The 20302-nt window shown below is 40.6% G+C and overlaps 1 protein-coding gene and 1 long non-coding RNA gene across 2 annotated transcripts in view; one reads left to right on the top strand and one right to left on the bottom strand.

Moving 5' to 3' along the window:
- The first annotated feature begins 2820 nt into the window (after positions 1–2820).
- Positions 2821–20302, top strand: part of LOC311053822 — a 452603-nt gene continuing 435121 nt past the window's right edge. Inside the window, exon 1 of the long non-coding RNA XR_014601685.1 lies at positions 2821–3562. This is a non-coding gene — a long non-coding RNA (uncharacterized lncRNA). The remainder of the gene's footprint in view (positions 3563–20302) is intronic.
- Positions 3938–10896, bottom strand: smim29 (small integral membrane protein 29). The gene is made up of 4 exons (XM_084069182.1): positions 10775–10896; positions 8006–8031; positions 5793–5898; positions 3938–4602 (listed from the first exon to the last, which is right to left on the bottom strand). Exons 1-4 carry the CDS (start codon positions 10880–10882, stop codon positions 4534–4536), a joined length of 309 nt encoding a protein of 102 aa, XP_083925308.1. The 5' UTR covers positions 10883–10896; the 3' UTR covers positions 3938–4533.

The raw sequence follows: 20302 nt of genomic DNA, 5'->3' as shown, positions 1-20302 counted from the left end.
TTTTCTGTGATTTTTTTTTTTTATATTTAATGATATGATATACTATATTTAATAAATACCCTTTGTTTTGCCGTTTTAATTTTTTTTTCTCACAGAATCAAACGTTTTATGGTCATGATTCACCAGTATCCTGGATAGCTTGATTCTAGGCTTAAATTAATTGATATAAATATCTTTGTAAAAGTCAATGGGAAAAATGCATCGAGTATTTACTTCCGGCACCAAGAAGTGGGCGGGAACTGCGACGCTCTATTTGGCGTATTCAGGGATCATTTTAAACCCTTGTAGTCAAGATTGGACTTTTTACCTGGTCAAATATCTCAGGACAAAAGAGTGTTGAACTATAGGTTAGAAGACACTTTGTATTCTATTCCCTGAAAGGTGCCAGTGTTGGACATTCAGAGATGACATCATTGTCCCATGTCTTGGTCATTATGCTGTGTTTAGCATGCAGTCAGTCATTGCAGTTATTGGTGGATGATAAATCGATACACAGTGCATGGTTTTCTCATCTTTATTTGCACGTACCGTGTGTCTCCAGCATGAAACCAATTCACTTTAAAAGCCATAAAATATTTAAAACAAAATGGTCTCAAGTTTAACAACAACATTGCAAACCTTTTTTAAACAGTGCGATCAGATTCACTTCCAAGTTCATATTCTCAGCAGACAGTGTAGTTTATAGTTTCTGAATACTTCCAGAACTACACAGTATCACAGCATTCATGAAAGAAATATTATTATTATTTTTTTTTTAAGGGATTGATGTTTAACAGTGCAAATAAATGGCCTGTTTCAGTAGAATTGAATGAGAGGTAAGTTGGTATAAAAGCGACTGGAGATCATGATGGAAAAGTGTGTTTTCTAATTGTCAACATGTTGTCTTACGTGTTTGTTATGTTCTCATCATCATAACCATTCCAACAGGACATGTTCCCCAGACCAAGGTAACTCAAATAAATGTTATATGAACCCATTCAAACCGGGGAGGCATCTGTGTCATTTTAAAGATCTCTTTGGCTATTCAAAAATAGCAGATCTACAAGCTCTACAAGCTACAAGCTTGTAAATCTGCAATCTTTTTTTTGTTTGAAAAATCATGAAAATTTGTGCAAAACCTTTGAATATATAAATATTATATTTCTTAAAGCGAACATTTGTAACTCAAATCTTTGCTCCTGGGGGTCCCTGGAACAACATATGTTGTGATGGGGGTCCGCGGCCAATTAAATACATATCTAAAAAGTGTTTTCTAAATCCTAAGAGTTTGTTGCTGTGTCAGTGGTTCTCAAACATTTTTCTTTTTTCCCAAAAATGATATGTTTTGTTTTAAAAACTTACACATTTTCACGATTTGTCTAAAAATAGCAGATCTTCAAGCTATGAGCTTGTAGATCTGCTATCTTTTGAATATCCCAAATAAATCTAAAATGACACAGATGTCTTAAAGGGGTAAATATATTATAATTTGACATGTCTTCTATGATGAATCAGACTACATTCACAAAACGAACTCAAGCCAGAAGTTGTTTTTTCTTTTTAAACCATTAGACCTCAGGGTGGAAAAAAACAGGACATAAATAAATAAAAGGTGGTTTTCCTCAACAGTCAGAGCAGTGGAATCCATCTAAACACAATGTGAGGACATATTTAATGTACGAGTCATGACTGTACCCTCTGGTGCCACACCTTAAAGGACAACTTTGTTTTTTTTACAACCAGGGTTTTTTATTTTAGCTTGTAATTAAAGCAAATAAAAGATGAGTTTTTTTTTCATTTACTGCTTTCTATAGTTTTAGCAATTTTCGCGATCTTTTTTCACAGTGGGCGGGGCATTCTGTCCGGTGGCTAAATATGTCTTTTTTTTACACAATAAAAAAGGTCCTGTGGTCTTTGATGGCCAGATGTGAGTTATTGGGGGCTAGAAGAGCTACTGTAAATAATAATAAAGAAATCGCCGGGTTATTGTGTTAAAAAAAAGACATATTTAGCCACCGGACAGAATGCCCCCGCCCACTGTAAAAAAAGATCGCGAAAATTGCTAAAACTATAGAAAGCAGTAAATTAAAAAAACATTAACACTCATCTTTTATTTACTTTAATTACAATCTAAAACATAAACCGTGGTTGTAAAAAAAAACTAAGTTGTCCTTTAAACAACAGGATATAAAGCTCTCATCTCCTCCAGGTTCTAAACGTTTGTGTATTTCCTCATACATTTACCCAATAAACCTATGGTTAAATAGCGATGGTGTCTTAACTTTGAGCCAAGAAGACACCAGCCAAGTAAATCTGGAAGAACTTGAACAATACAATGTGGGCACGGATGAAGAGGATGATGATGATGATGTGAATCTGTTACACACACCACTAAAGCACGAGGAGGAAAGTGACTATTTAGAAGAGATGACAGAGGAAATGTTTGGAGAGTTTGATGCGGCCCTGAAATCTGATGAGTTTTGGACTCTGTTTGGACCAACCTCGGATCGGGCCTAGATGTGAGGCCTGACATCTAGTATATATATATATATATATATATATATATATATATTCTCAACTCAAATCTTTGCTTCTGGGGGTCCCTGGAACAACATATTTTGAGATGGGGGGGGGGGGGGGGGGGGGGGGGTCTGACGTTTGTAGAATCTCCCAGAAGCAAAGATTTGAGTTAAAAAATATTTGCTTTAAAAAAAAAAAACCTAAGATTTGCACACATTTTCAAGATAAAACAAAACAAAAAACAAAACAAAAAATAGCAGATCTACAAGCTCGTAGTGCGGAGTACGAGCTTGTAGATCTGCCCTTTTTTGAATAGCCCAAATAAATCTACACAAACCACCTGACTTTAGTCTGAGTAAATGCTGATGCCGTCGTCGCTTCATTTTAATGCATTATTTGTTACTAGCAAGAAAGACGGTACCGGCGAGTAAACGGCGGGTGACCGTAATGACCAATCCTAAATCCCCTGTAAAAAAAGAAAAACTACATTCGTACAGCATATTAACCCCTCAGTAACCTGTTGGATGATGTAAGGTTTAGTTTTCTGTAAAGCGTCGTAAAAAAAAGAGATTTGAATAAATAATAATATCAAATAAATAAACTTTCAGAAACCTCAGGCTGTTTGGCATCAACGTTTCACAATGAACAATGTTCTGTAAACACAAACATAACACTAATAAACAGGCACAAAACCATGATGATGAGGATGGCGACTAGGGTTGGGAACCGGGGGAACCGGCCGATCCAACGTTGAGGAACCAGGAACGGGTTCCATAACATTTGGAACGGTTTACGGAAGCAGTTTTTTTTTTTAATCTACACTGTCAGATCTGCTATGTGGGCTTTATATCTGATATACCGTTACCATAGAGTACAGAAGTCCTGACGTCACTCGTTCATCCCCTGGTTCGTAAAGTCATGTCTCTATGGAGAATAACATTGGGTCATCATAGAATCGTCTCATAGAAGAATTGTGGTCCAAAAATAAACAAACTGTCTCGGCGATATTGTCAGGCAGGAGGTTCTGTATCGTTTATGATAGTCAGTCACTTATATTTGATCTGTTTCTGGCGAAAATGTAACTAATTCGGCGGAAGTAACATTATGGTTTTCTCACCGTCAGTTGATGCTTCATATCCATAAGAGTCAAACCGCCGGGGTCATTTGTTTATTTTTGGAACACAGTTCTTATTTGACGTGATATTAAACACGTCTATGGGGATTCAGAACGGGGTGGAAAACCGCGAACCAGGTAGACAAACCTAGGATGTGTAAATTACGTCAGACTTCGGTGCTCTATACCAGTGGGTCTACAACTGTTTAATTTCAAGAACCAACCACAACTCTGAGAGTGTACCACATGGAACCAAATGGACCCTTACAGGTATGTAACTCTGAGAGTGTACCAAATGGAACCAAATGGACCCTTACGGGTCCATTTGGTTCCATTTGGTACACTCTCAGAGTTACAGACCCGTAAGGGTCCATTAGGAAGCCCCCATAGGAATCTTTAAAGGGAAGGGGTCGGACCGTTAACTCTTTCACTGCCAATGACCAGATTTCTCCTCATATCTTTGCTAAGGCGCAGCCTGCAAATGACGAGATGGTGTGTTTTCAGTGGCTTTCCACTAGATGGCGCTGTTCGCTAAACCTGGGAGTCACCGATTGACTGCCAGTGAGGCAAAGCAGCAGCCAATCATGCGAGCGCAAAAAAAAAAAAAAAAACAGGCCGCTCACTTCTTTGTCGTTCGATGTGGATAAAATGGCCTTTTTCTCTGTTTCTGTTGCTTTTAGGTGAGAACGGACGACATTCAACCGCTCACAGCTATGGAACGGAATGATGTTTTATTTCTGGCAGTCGAAGAGTTAAGGGGGAATAATGGGTTAAAATTCTAAAGGCTCCCAACCCTGATGATGATGAAGATGTCATTGTGATGATGGAGAAACGTCACTATGAGCAGAACATTAAATCATACATTATGTTGTTGCAAAGCCACGCCTTCCCTGTGATTGTCCACATCAGTCCCATTCATTTCATGCATGGACGTCCTTGGTCAGCAGAGGGCGCCGTTGTTGATAAGATCTGGCCCAGCTCTGTACCACCTGTACGGGGACATGAGGTCATCAATGCATGACAATGAAAGAGTCCAATTAGAATACAACACATTATTAGGTGCATTATATACACTAAATAGCTCTATAGTGTGATAGTAATCATTTCTATAGAGTGTGTGTTCAGTAACAGTGTTAAATAGCTATATATTGTGATAGTAATCATTACTATAGAGTGTGTGTTCAGTAACAGTGTTAAATAGCTCTATATTGTGATAGTAATCATTGCTATAGAGTGTTTGTTCAGTAACAGTGTTAAATAGCTCTATATTGTGATAGTAATCATTGCTATAGAGTGTGTGTTCAGTAATAGGAGTCTCTATACCGTGCCCCTCTAGAGTCTAGAGGGGCACGGTGGCGCAGTTGGTAGCGCTGTCGCCTCACAGCTAGAAGGTCCTGGGTTCGATTCCCGCCAGGGACGCTGTGGGCGCTGGGGTCGTGTTCTCTCCTCCGCGTCATCGGCGCCCATACCCTAGGTGGGGTTGGTGAAAGGGCCTACTCTGTGTGGAGTTTGCATGTTCTCCCCGTGTCTCCTAGGGTAGTTAATACCCTCACAAAAACATGTAGTAATCCTGGTCACTACACTGCCTCCCCCTGGTCAGCCGGGGCGCCTGATGGAGGAGAAGGGAACTGGTTGGAATAACGTGTTCCTTCCACGCGCTATGTCCAACAAGGGAAACTCCCCCCTGTCGGGTGATAAGAAGCGGCCTGCTTGCTCCTCATGCATTGAAGGAGGCATGAGCTTCAGCTTGGGCTCTCCCTAGGCTGGCAGAGGGTAGGTAGTGCCCAGGATTACATAGGCAATTGGCACTGGGTGAAAAAATGTGGGTTACAAAATCGTGGGATAAAAATTATAGAAAAAAAGTAATAGGAGTCTCTGTTTCTCAACATCGGGACCAGAGACCATCAGGGAACCAAATGGACCCTTAAAGGTCTGTAACGTTGTGTTACCTTGGTGGTGTTATGAGTGATATTGTGTCCTGTCACTGTGTGTTACCTTGGTGGTGTTATGAGTGATATTGTGTCCTGACACTGTGTGTTACCTTGGTGGTGTTATGAGTGATATTGTGTCCTGTCACTGTGTGTTACCTTGGTGGTGTTATGAGTGATATTGTGTCCTGTCACTGTGTGTTACCTTGGTGGTGTTATGAGTGATATTGTGTCCTGACACTGTGTGTTACCTTGGTGTCCTCCTCTCTCCATAACATCTCCTGCTCCGCCTCGTTCACCTCCTCTGAAGGGTCGTAGGTGTAAACGGGTAACAGCTGGTGTCTCAGTCTGTCCATTCTGAGGACAAAGACAGCACATCAAACGTCACACTACAGTCTGTCCATTCTGAGGACAAAGACACCACATCAAACGTCTCACTACAGTCTGTCCATTCTGAGGACAAAGACAGCACATCAAACGTCACACTACAGTCTGTCCATTCTGAGGACAAAGACACCACATCAAACGTCTCACTACAGTCTGTCCATTCTGAGGACAAAGACAGCACATCAAACGTCTCACTACAGTCTGTCCATTCTGAGGACAAAGACAGCACATCAAACGTCACACTACAGTCTGTCCATTCTGAGGACAAAGACAGCACATCAAACGTCTCACTACAGTCTGTCCATTCTGAGGACAAAGACAGCACATCAAACGTCTCACTACAGTCTGTCCATTCTGACACACCAGATCAAAAAGCATCAGGTTAGGAACGACACTGATTTCAATCACATCATAATAACTTTCCCACAGCGTGGTTTACAGGCTCCGCTCAACTCTACTTTTTTGGTTTTCCAAATGGTGCCTTTGTAATGTGCCTTTATCCAAAGTGCTTTACAATGTGCCGCACGCACGCACTCACGCACGCACGCACGCACGCACGCACGCACGCACGCACACACGCACGCACGCACACACACACACACACACACACACACACACACACACACACACACACACACACACACACACACACACACACACACACACACACACACACACACACACACACGGTTTGCTCAAGGACACTTTGACACTGACTGGGATCAAACTGGCAACCTTCTGTTTCCCAAAGCTCCCCTATGAGTGTACAACCCTGTACACTGTATTATACAGTGTATAACCCTAACCCTATGAGTGTACAACCCTGTACACTGCATTACAGTTTGTGTTTTATATCATTTTTATCGTTGATTAGTCACCTTTACAACGAGGTATAACTTGTAAGGATCGTGCAATCGTGGAATGAGTAACACTACAAAGAAATTAACCAAATCGCCCAATATGCTTCTGTTGGTAATGATCTCTTTTGTTTTGAGCGACCTGCCAGCACACACCTGCTGAGAGGTGTCAGTCAGGTGTGTGACTGGCACCTGAACATTGGTCTTGCAACTTTGTTGCAGTTTGTGTTGATGCTCCAAGCAGCAACACTGCCCACAAATGATCCCGGCGGTTTGACTCTTATGGATATGAAGCATCAACTGACGCTAACGCTGCCGCCGCCGATTTAGTGACATTTTCTCCAGAAACAGACTGAGGGTCCTATTTTCACCGGTTAACCCTAAACCTTTTTGGCATTTTGTACTATTTTTTAAAAACATTTTCAAATACTTCAACTAGATGGACACAGTGTGAGCTTGTAGATTGGCTAGTTGAACTATTTGAAAATGTTTTTTTAGGAATAGCAAAGAAGTTTAGGGTTAATGGGTAATTTACTGATGAGAAAAGGGCCCAAATATAAGTGACTGACTATCATAAATGATACAAAGCCTCCTCCCTGACAATATCTACAGATATAATATAAACGAGTGACGTCAGGACTTTTTCAGGCCGCGACCCCCCAAAATAATCATATTTGAACTGGGGACCCCCCACCCTGATTCCACAGATAAATATTGTGAAAATAGCCGATCTGCAAGCTCACAACGCCTCGCAATGCGATACTATACTATACATGTTTTTATTGTATAGTTGAGTACTTTTGATGCAGTAATGCTACTTTTTAAATTTCATTTAAACTTTTCTTAGGTATTAAAAAGACCTTATATTGTTACTTAACTGTCACCTGGGGACCCCCCAAAAATTATGTGGGGACCCGCCTGGGGGTCCCGGCCGACAGGTTGAGAACCACTGCTCTATACAGTGGAAGTAAAGCACTGAGTGCCGAGTGCCGTGCTATGAGTTTGTAGATCTGCTATTTAAAGACAACATTTTTAACTCAAATATTTGCTTCTGGGGGTCCCTGGTACAACATATTTTGAGATGGGGGTCCGTGGCCAAATACATATCATTTTGGGGGTCCTTGACATAAAAGAGTTTGAGAACCACTGGTGTAATGAATAGTAATACAATAGGGATGAATAGGGATACAAAAAAAAGTTTAAAAAAAAACATAGCTTACCTTCGTTTCTTCCTTATATACATGACCTAGAGCATGAAAACACATGAAAAGCAGACAGAGCATAGTATCAGTTTACACAGTCTTTGGACAAGCGTCATGAACACAACATCCATGTCATGTTGATCCGTGTCAGGATTTCACAGTGTCAAGTCAGGACCGTGTTACCACAGAGTCTACCAGCGTCTGGCTCTCATTCTATGTGTATTCATACGCCTGTGTATTCATATGTCTATGTGTATTCATATGTCTATGTGTATTCATATGTCTATGTGTATTCATATGTCTATGTGTATTCATATGCCTGTGACTGCTTTGCAAAAACGTTTTTTTTCAGTGACAAAAACTAAACAAAAAATAAATAAAAACGAAGCTACAGTATGATGAGTTGATGACTAAAACTATGACAAATAACAACTGGACTAAAATGTTATGGAGGGAGTTAGTGGAGAAGAGATCCAGCAGAACTAAGACACGTCATTTTAAGCTTGGCTGCGCGCGGGTGTCGCGCTCTAAAAATAGCCGATCTACAAGCTCAAGCTTGTGAGCTTGTAGATCGGCTAAATTCGCCACACAGTGAAGTATAAATCAGGCATCAGGACGCCATCACGGCCCGCCTAAATCAACTGTAGATTTAGACGACTAAAATCTTATGATATTTAGTCGAATAAAATTTGACTAAAACTAAAACATTTCAGGTGACTAAAATATCACTAAAACTCAAATCTTTCCTGTCAAAGTTAACTCTAGATTGGGACAATGACTCATTCTATGCATCTATGCTCGACTCCTTTATACATTTGACTGTGATATTGCTTATATTGATTGGATATGCAATATATACATCACTTACAGTTAGATATGTATATCAACTGCACACTTCTGGAACTTTTTATTTTATTATAAATTATAACATTTAGGATGTTGCACACTTTTTTTTGCAGAATAAGTCCCGACAACATTTCGCTGCTTGTGCCGTTTGGTGAACCCCCCAAGGTTGGTGCCCTGTGCTGCGCTGCTTTTATCCGCCAGATTGGGACGTTCACGGCAATTTTTTTGCACCATTACGGTGCGTTCATCATCGGTGACGAGTGCCTCTAACAGACGCTGCTGGCTGCGTGCAGCGAGGCAACACTCACACAATCACGTGCAGCATCCGTCCCATCCCCCTGCGCCTAATGGCTGTACATGGGGCCGACGCGTGCTTCAGCGTGATTGTGTGAGTGTGGCTTCAGGAAGTAAATTCCTAGCCTCGATCTCCAGGCTTTTATTTTTTATTTTTTTTAAATAAAAAGGTTGGAAATTCCTGTCCCAGCTGTTGGTACGCAAAAGCGCCTCGCGTCGTCTGATGTGCTGCGCATTATTTATTTTGGGTGCGCATGCGCACCTGCGCACCAGTTATGTGGACCCCTGATCATAGAATAGAGAGACAGTGTAGTGTCTCAGTAAACTATAGGATCATAGAATACAGAGAGACAGTGTAGTGTCTCAGTAAACTATAGGATCATAGAATACAGAGAGACAGTGTAGTGTCAAACAAGCCATAGGCTTTCTTGGGTTTAAAATCCTCTTAACTGTACTTTCCAACATTTTGAAACTCAAATCTTTGCTTCTGGGGGATTCTACAAATGTCTTCTAAATCCTAACAGCATTTTTAAAAACTTATGTTGGTATAATGTCAGTTGTTCTCAAGCTTTTTCATGTCAAGGACCCATTTTTCATGTCACTGTACTAGTATTTCCAATTTTCAATACTTTTACTTCTACTCCACTACATCTCAGAGGCAAATATTGTAGTTTTACTTCACTACAATCATTTGCAAACTTTAGCTACAAGTTACTTTGTAGATTTTTATAAATATTACATAACACACTAACCACTTCAGCCCTATATACATTATGGCTATTTGAAAATAGCAGATCTACAAGGTCACATGAGCTTGTAGATCTGCTATTTTCAAATGATTCTTTTTAAACATCTTGAACTTGTGAAACGGGACACCCTGCACAATTGGCCCTTTTACTGTTGGTACACTTTAAGTACATGTTGATACCAATACTTTTTTTGTACTTTTACTCAAGCACATTTTGAATTCTGGACTTTTACTTGTAACAGAGTATCTCTGCATTGCAGTATTGATACTTTTACTTAAGTAAAGAACACCACTGGTCCTATGTCCATCTGGATAAGACTGTCTGCTTAACCCATTGAGACCTGAAGCCGATTCTACATGTCTCCTAAGTCTCAACAGTATTGTGAAAAACGTATGTTTCTATATCAGTGGTGCTCAAACTTTTTCATGTCAAGGACCCCCAGAATTATATGTATTTGGCCGCCGACCCCCATCACAATATTTTGTTCCAGGGACCCCCGAGAAGCAAAGATTTGAGTTAAAAATGTTCGCTTTAAAAATATATATATTCAAAGATTTTCACACATTTTCACAATTTTTCAAAAATAGCAGATCTACAAGCTCATAGCGCGGCACTCGGTGCCGCACTATGAGCTTGTAGATCTGCTATTTTTGAATAGCCCAAAGTGTAAAATAATGCTTTTTAGCTCAAATCTAAAAATTACACAGATCCAGGTCTTAATGGGTCAAATGGCACAATTGTAAATTGTAACAGAAATCGTATCCAAGTAATTATCAGGCAAACTCTTCATACACAGCGAGACGTTGGGAGCTCTGTGAGATCTGGAGGCTGTTTTCTGGAGTTAAAAAAAAAAGATAAAAATAAAACATGTAATATTAGGGCTTAACCCCTCACTCACCACAGCCGTGGCGATGCCGACGATACCGATGAGGAACAGCGGGACGAGAACGTACCCGACGGTCGCGTCCCCTCCGCTGACCGAGGGGGGGGGGGTCGTACTGTTCATGGCATGTACGTTAAGGGAGGGGGGGGAAGGGAGGGAAGGGGGGGTGGGGGGGGGGGGGGGGGCAGACAGACAGGGGTTTTAAACAGGCAGCAGATCCCCCCCGCTCTCTGTCTCTCTCTCTCTCTCGGTCCCCGGCCCCTGTCTCCCTCTCCGAGGCCTGTCTCTCTCTCTCTCTCTCTGGCCGGCCGGCCCGTCTGTCTGTCTGTCTGTCTGTCTGTCTGTCTGTCTGTCTGTCTGTCTGTCTGTCTGTCTGTCTGTCTGTCTGTCTGTCTGTCTGTCTGTCTGTCTGTCTGTCTTGTTCAAATGTCCTCTTGTTGCGTCCGCCTCATCCTCTGGGTTTCATGTGACTGCCACATGTCTCCTAATCAGCACGGAATCTGTCCAATCGGGGAGTGCCGCGCACGCGCACGCACACACACACACACACACACACACACACACACACACACACACACACACACACACACACACACACACACACACACACACACACACACACACACACACACACACGCGGTACAAGGGTTTATAACATGCCATGCCTTTTTAAAACCATACATGGTTGTTATAAAACAGGTTTTATCATGAGATATAGTCACATATAAACAGTGGTGTACTAAGTACATGTACTCAAGTACAGTTTTGAGGGATTTTTACTTTACTGGAGTACTTCCCATTTTCTGAACTTTGACTTCTACTCCACTACATCTCAGAGAGGAATATTCTAGCTAGCTAAGCTGACTCTGAGGAAACGTCAGTCAACCCTATACTTGCACTGCATTAAATAAAAGGCTTAAATTGTCCTTGCTGCTCCAGCGTTCTTCTCTCATTGCATCTAGTGTCCTACCCATGTGACGCACCGGACTGGCCGCTTTAAGGCTGAGGCGCAACAGTAGAATCCCTTTGTTATAGACCAATATTCTACTTTTAATCCACTATAATTATTTTAAAACTTTAGTTACTAGTTACTTTGTAGATTTTGATTATTATTACAAAAACTTGAGCTTGTAGATCTGCTATTTTCAAAATACTTTTTTACATTTTGAACTTTGTAAAATGGGACATTCTGCACAATGAGTGCGTTTACTTATGGTACTTTAATCACATTTTGATGCCAATACTTTTGTACTTTTACTCAAGTAAATTTTGTAATTCCGGACTTTTACTGTAGTAACAGAGTATGTCTACATTGCAGTATTGATACTTTTACTTGAGTAAAGACATTTGAGTACTTTCTCCACCACTGCAAAGGAACAAGCACACAGGGCACGTCCACTCTAAACCTTTACGTCCCGATGGAGGAAGACACATCTATTTTTAACCTTTTGGAGCGTGATCCAGTGTGCTATGTGACTATTTATTATCTTATCTTATGAAATATAGGAAATGAGTATCGGAGAGTAAAAGGGTTCGTTCACACCGACAAGCTTGTAGATCTGCTGTTTTCAAATAGCTGATTTTTTTTTCCCCTTGGAGGGGAACCCCCTGGAATCCCGCTGGGGGTCCCCGACCGCACTTTGAGAACCACTGCTCTAGATTTAGGACAAATGTATTTAACCCAGGGGTCTTCAACGTTTTCAGGCCAAGGACCCCCTAGCTGAGAGAGAGATGAAGCAGGGACCCACTACTCTATATTGTATAAAATTGTGTTTCAGATTAAAGTGTTTTTTTACTTAGTCTGTTCTTTTTCCCCTCTACACCTATAGCCTCTTTGCCAAAAATAGCCGATCTACAAGCTCTCAACGCCTCGCAGCGCGAGGCGTTGAGAGCTTGTAGATCTGCTATTTTCGGCTAATGTTCCCCTCAGAAAAGGAATTCTAGGGTTCAAGTGGTTAATGTAAAAATAACTACATCATATCACACAAAGATTTGGCGGACCCCCTATAGTAGCTATGAGGACCCCCTAGCGGTCCCGGACCCCCTGTTGAAGACCCCTTATTTAAACTAAACCTTCATAGCTGGCGTGAACAGACAGGCCCTTCATGAGCCAAGAAGAATGACTCTTTGTAACATATTTCCAAACACAGAAGTCCAACAGCAGAAATACATATTTCATCAGAACTAAAGGAAACATACGTGGTCAGAGTTGTGACACTAAACTTATACAGTCAATAATTAGCCAACGTTATTTAAAGAAAAGCATGATGCAATAGCATCACTTGAGCATTCCATTGAATTCACATGACATAAAAATAATGTCTTCACAGGCCTTGGTGGTGCTTTCCTACATTATTAATCTATAAGATAAATGTATGTATAATCTTCTCACAAGACAGACAGACAGACAGATAGATCATTGGTTCTCAAAGTGGGGTCCGGGGACCCCCAGGGGTACTTGAGGGGATACCAGGGGGTCCCCAGCTAAATGATTTATAGGAACCAAATATGGGTCTGTAACTCTGAGAGTGTACAAATGCAACCAAATGGACCCGTCATGGAACCAAATGGACCCTAACGGGTCCATTTGGTTCCATTTGTACACTCTCAGAGTTAAATTAACATTGATTTTACAATATGAATTGGGGTCCCAGAGATAGAAATGCCATTAAATGGGGGTCTGTAGCCCTAATGCATGTCAAACTGGGGGGGGTCCTTAAATTACAATGATTGACAATCACTGCTAGAGCCGTAAAAATCTTCTCTTATGGGGGCCCTGGCATATCTTTTCAAATGGGGGTCCGCGGGCTAATAAGTGTCAATTTGGGGGTCCCTGACATGAAAAAGTTTGAGAACCACTGAGATAGATGACTAGAGGAATTAGCCAACAGAATGTAATTGTCAATTGATATTAGGGTTTAAATGCCAATATGTATTTATTATTAATTATCATCATCATCATTATTATGATGATTATTATTATTATTAGCCACGCCCACACACAACTCGTGACCAGTGACATGGCTAAAGTTAGCTTGATAGCTGCTAGTAGCTAAAGTTAGAGTGCAAGGTGACGGTAGCTAAAGTTAGCCTGCTAGCTGCTAAAGTTAGCCTTATAGCTGCTAGTAGCTAAAGTTAGAGTGCAAGGTGATGGTAGCTAAAGTTAGCCTGCTAGCTGCTAAAGTTAGCCTGATAGCTGCTAGTAGCTAAAGTTAGATTGCAAGGTGCTGGTAGCTACAGTTAGCCTGCTAGCTGCTAAAGTTAGCCTTATAGCTGCTAGTAGCTAAAGTTAGAGTGCAAGGTGCCGGTAGCTAAAGTTAGCCTGCTAGCTGCTAAAGTTAGCCTCATAGCTGCTAGTAGCTCAAGTTAGAATGCAGGGTGATGGTAGCTAAAGTTAGCCTGCTAGCTAGCTGCTAGCAGCCAAAGTTAGCCTGCTAGCTGCTAATAGTGACTATTAAAGCTGTTGCTGTTGGTTCGTGTTAGTGAGACAATGCTAATGCTAGGCTAACAACACTTCATGTGGTTAAACTGGTTAATAATGTGACATTAACTAGTTAGTGACCGTTAGCCGGTTCTGTTCGGTTCTTATCTCGAATGAAAAGATAAAAGCTCATTTAAAGAAGCTATATAAACATTAGCCGTTAGCCTTTTAGCCGTAACATTTAAAACAAAAAAAAAGTGCAGATCTACAAGCTCACAACGCGTCGCGGCAGCGACGTGTTGTGAGCTTGTAGATCTGCTCTTTTTTTTGACGTCGCCAGGCTTTGCGCAGCACCTGTGGGAAGCCCTGGTTCCTATTCTGAACCGAGCGGCGTACATCCGGTCTAGAACCCGTCCACTCGCATCCGGCCGCATCGCACGCCGCACACACACATGGCGCCTAACCGTTTCCGCTTTCTTCAGACCCACAGACCGGATGTGCAACCAGCTGGCGACATGAGTCTCTAAAGTCACTGATATATAAACCAAGGAGAAAAACGGCTAAATATAACGAGTTGACATAAAAAAAAAAGATGTTTAGGTATTATCTGAGTTGTAAAAAAAATATTAAATTATTACATGATTATTATGGTTGTTTAAATGTAATGTAAAGGTTCTCACCGTGTAGTTATATTGTTTTTCCTTCTGCTTCTGTTTCTGTGAAAACTATAAACAACACAAACCCGGAAGAGACGAGGTCCCCACGTGACGCAGACCCCATGTGACCAAAACAAGGCGGGGCCTAGTATTAAAGGCACGTCAAATCCCTAACTCTATGGTCAAACCAGACTAGACCATGACATCAGATATACAAGACCATGACATCAGATTTACAAGACCATGACATCAGATTTACAAGACCATGACATCAGATATACAATACCATGACATCAGATATAACAGACCATGACATCAGATATAACAGACCATGACATCAGATTTACAAGACCATGACATCAGATATAACAGACCATGACATCAGATTTACAAGACCATGACATCAGATATAACAGACCATGACATCAGATATAACAGACCATGACATCAGATTTACAAGACCATGACATCAGATATACAAGACCATAACATCAGATATAACAGACCATGACATCAGATATAACAGACCATAACATCAGATATAACAGACCATGACATCAGATATACAAGACCATAACATCAGATATAACAGACCATGACATCAGATATAACAGACCATGACATCAGATATACAAGACCATAACATCAGATATAACAGACCATGACATCAGATATAACAGACCATGACATCAGATATACAAGACCATGACATCAGATATAACAGACCATGACATCAGATATAACAGACCATGACATCAGATATACAAGACCATGACATCAGATATAACAGACCATAACATCAGATATAACAGACCATAACATCAGATATAACAGACCATAACATCAGATATAACAGACCATGACATCAGATATAACAGACCATAACATCAGATATAACAGACCATAACATCAGATATAACAGACCATAACATCAGATATAACAGACCATGACATCAGATATAACAGACCATGACATCAGATATAACAGACCATGACATCAGATATACAAGACCATAACATCAGATATAACAGACCATGACATCAGATATAACAGACCATGACATCAGATATACAAGACCATGACATCAGATATAACAGACCATGACATCAGATATAACAGACCATGACATCAGATATACAAGACCATGACATCAGATATAACAGACCATAACATCAGATATAACAGACCATAACATCAGATATAACAGACCATAACATCAGATATAACAGACCATGACATCAGATATAACAGACCATAACATCAGATATAACAGACCATAACATCAGATATAACAGACCATAACATCAGATATAACAGACCATGACATCAGATATAACAGACCATGACATCAGATATAACAGACCATAACATCAGATATAACAGACCATAACATCAGATATAACAGACCATAACATCAGATATAACAGACCATAACATCAGATATAACAGACCATGACATCAGATATAACAGACCATGACATCAGATATAACAGACCATGACATCAGATATAACAGACCATAGCATCAGATATAACAGACCATAACATCAGATATAACAGACCATGACATCAGATATAACAGACCATAGCATCAGATATAACAGACCATAACATCAGATATAACAGACCATAACATCAGATATAACAGACCATAACATCAGATGATCTAGTAGAAAGTACTCACTCATAAGTGTGCCTTAAATGCTTTTACAGGTGTATTGGTGGCCAGTACTACTTACTATGTCCACCAGAGGGAAGCATACAGCTGCGAAATACAAAGGATATGAAGGATTATGAATGTGGTTTCAGTATTCTGTCCTGATATACAAATAGTGGAAAGTAACTAAGTACATTGACTCAAATACTCTAAATCCTTATACTTTTACGCCACTACAATTATGTGTATACTTTACTTACAAGTTACTTTGTAGATTTAGATTATCATTACAAAGCATATATTTAATAAACACATATTAATCCCTTGACTGAGTGTCTTCTCCAGATGAGTCACAGCTGTCCTCATAGTCTCTCCACACATATCAATTCAATTCAATTCAATCTTTATTTCAGACCCAGGAGGATCCATATCACAAGAATACAACACCACACAATCAAAACAGAAAATAAATGCAAATAGCCCACATTGTTCAGTTTCTGACATACAGACATGTGCGCCAATGGTTCCACAGTCTAGAGGTGAAACTGACAGAACTGCGTGTGGGGTCCGTTATGACAGCGATTATGTCATTTACTGACTCAGATGCTCTACACATAAACCTATACATAAGGTTACGTAGCACAGCAGAGCAGGTGGGTACCCCAACACTAACAAACATCTGGCTTGCACTGGAGCTTCTTGGAGCTCTCAGCAGCAGCCTCATGCAGTCATTATAGGCCACTGTAAGGCATCTTGCCTGTAGCGACTCCAAAGGTGGGCAGTATACAGTGGTGTACAGAAGGATCTATAAACAGAGAGATCTTCACAGGTACTGAGCACATGCTACATTTGCGACACAGCATGTTTGCTTGGGCATACAGCTTACGCCGCTGCCTATAGATGTCCTTGTCATCTGATAGGTCATTGGAGATAATATGTCCCAAATAAGTCCTCTCACTGCACACACTAAGGGCAGTGCCAGCCAGGTAGAAGTCAGGAAAGGTAGATTGTCTGTCTTCCCTACTTCGGACAATCATTCATATAAACATTAAAAAGAAAAGGAGAAAAAATTCCACCGTGACGGACTCCATTGGTCACATGAAAAGGAGCATATATTGACTTCCCCCATTTTACTCTCATTGTCTGGTGAGCATACCAGAACACCAAGATTCTGACTAAGAAACTAGGGACCCCTCTTTGCGTCAGTTTTAAGAATAAGTTTTCATGATTAATGCGGTCAAAGGCCCTAGAGGCATCAATAAAAGATACAAACATAGTAGAATTCTGCTTACTATATTTATCTAAAATCTCTTTAAGTACAAAAATACACAAATCAGTGCCATGTTTTCGTTTGAATCCAAATTGGTTATCAGCAGACAGGATCAACCTCTCAAGTCTACTCAGTAGAATTGTCTCTAGCACTTTGGACAAAACGCTGGCCAAGGCTATTGGTCTATAGTTATCTGAGCTGTTTAGTTTACACACTTTGTCTTTAATGACCGGCACTAACACAACAGAGAGCATAGAAACAGGTAAAACCCCATGAACAAAAAAACATGTAAAACACATAGCAACCAAAGGACACAGTTTCTTACTGGCTAGTTTAAGATCTTATCCAGACCACAGGCCTTATTAACTCCTAGCTTCAACACTGCTTCATGAATTTCAGCAGGAGTAACAATCACCTCATCATTAAAATCTACATTTTCCACTACAACCAGATTACTTTTTACACAGTTGAACAGCTCAGAATATTGTTTCTGCCTTAGCTGTGAAATTTCATCAGAACCAATCACTCCATCTATATTTTAATGGAAGAGATGTTTTGCAATTGTTTATCATTTTAATTTCCTTCCAGAAATCATTCACTTATGCTTTTGTAGCTTCTTTGCCAGTGAATCTGACCTTATTACATTCTCATTTCTTTCAATAAACCTAAGGGCATATTTAAAATTAGCATTAGTGTGTTTTTTATACTCAAACAGAGGGCCATGTCTACTTTTGCCAGACTCAGCCCATCTTTTAAAAGCCATTCTAGCCTCTGCATGAAGCTCTTGGACGTGATCATTCCACCCTGGCTTAGCATTACATGCTTTTGGCCTATGTTTGATGAGAGGCCTGCTGGAGATACAGAGTGACTCCACAATAGACTCATACAAGGTAGATAGCTCTTTACAGTGTTGAACATTTCTGCAGTTCATGTCGCGACACAATAGAGCATCTTTTGGCACCTTAATATTACCTAGCAAGGCATCAGAACTATTTACATATTTATCAAGATCTCTCTTGGTCAGTTTAGCCCAGTCAATTTTACCTGCACTTAAGCTGTTATCCACAGGCAACAACACTGGTAAATTGCCTGTATTTAACACCACACAAAATGGTATGTGGTCGGAGGTAGCCATATCAGTCTCCATTTTATCAATAGAGTCATGTGCATCTACTGTACAGGGACAATGATGAAGCCAGGAAGTAGTGTGCCAAGCCTCGCTAATATAAGTATAGCTCTTCTCAGGCAAAAGTACTTTGCCAGACAAAATCAAACCGCTGTCTACACAGAATTGCATTAAATGCTTTCCAAATAAGGAGTTAGCATCAGACACATCAGCATTCATGTCACCAACAACATATATGCAGGTGGAAGGATTATCCTGGATGAAAGACATAATAAATGCCATTCTGCTAAGATACTCATCTTCATTCTGATGGCATTCATATGGTGTATAGCTTCAACCTTTTCATGCCAAGGACCCCTTAGCTGAGACAGAGATGAAGCAGGGACCCCCTACTCTGTATTGTATAAAATTGTGTTTCAGATTAAACTTTTTTGTTTACTTGGTCTGCTCTTTTTTTCCCTCTACACCTATATCTCTTTGCCAAAAATAGCCGATTTACAAGCTCACAACGCCTCGCAGCGCGAGGCGTTGTGAGCTTGTAAATCGGCTATTTTTGGCTAAAGTTCTCCTCAGAATAGGGATGCTAGGGTTCAAGTGGTTAAGGCAAAAAAAAAATCTCACACAAAGATTTGGCGGACCCCCTGTATTAACTCTGAGGACCCCCTGTTGAAGACCCCTGGTGTATAGACATTCAAAATGATGAACATTTTGTCTCTACAACACAGCTCAATTCCAATTGTCCAGTCAACACCTAATCTAATGACATTAACCAACTGGTCATATTTCTTATTCCAGTGGCAACTCCCCCTGGTATCCTCCCTCGTACCACTTTAGAACACAGGTCGGTGGTGGATTCCCCCGCCCCGTGAAAGTCCTTATGGTTGGAGTTAAGACCTTCCAGGTCTTGTTTAGCCAGGAAGGTCTCCTGGACACACCTCTATAACAGACTGTCCACAACAATACGCCGTGATTGATCAGATTCACTGTGGCCAACACGCAGCCCTCGCGCATTGTAAGCTACAACAGAGATGTTCGTGTTCAAACCCCGCCCCCAACCTCTTCCATTCTAGCTCGTCCCCCCAAGTCCCCTTCTCCCTGCAAGAAAGAGAACTCATACCAAAATGTACAAAGATGTGTGTTTAGAATATATATATATATATATGAAACACAAAACAAGAAGAAAAGGAACATTTTAAGATAATGTATTAAGATTTCTTTTTTTTATCCCAAGATGTATTTGGTGAAATAAAGATGAAAATGAAGATGAGTCACGGCTGTCCTCATAGAGCACCGAAGTCTGAGGTAATTTACTCATCCTACCTGGTTCGTGGTTTCCCACCCCCGTTCTGAATCCCCATAGACGTGTTTAATATCGCGTCAAATAAGAACTGTGTTCCAAACATAAACAAATGA

This window comes from Gymnoscopelus microlampas (genome assembly GCF_963454915.1).
Source record: "Gymnoscopelus microlampas genome assembly, chromosome: 10".
In the NCBI taxonomy this organism is placed as follows: Eukaryota; Metazoa; Chordata; class Actinopteri; order Myctophiformes; family Myctophidae; genus Gymnoscopelus; species Gymnoscopelus microlampas.
Note: the sequence above shows the minus strand (reverse complement) of the source record. Positions and strands in the feature narration are given on the sequence as shown.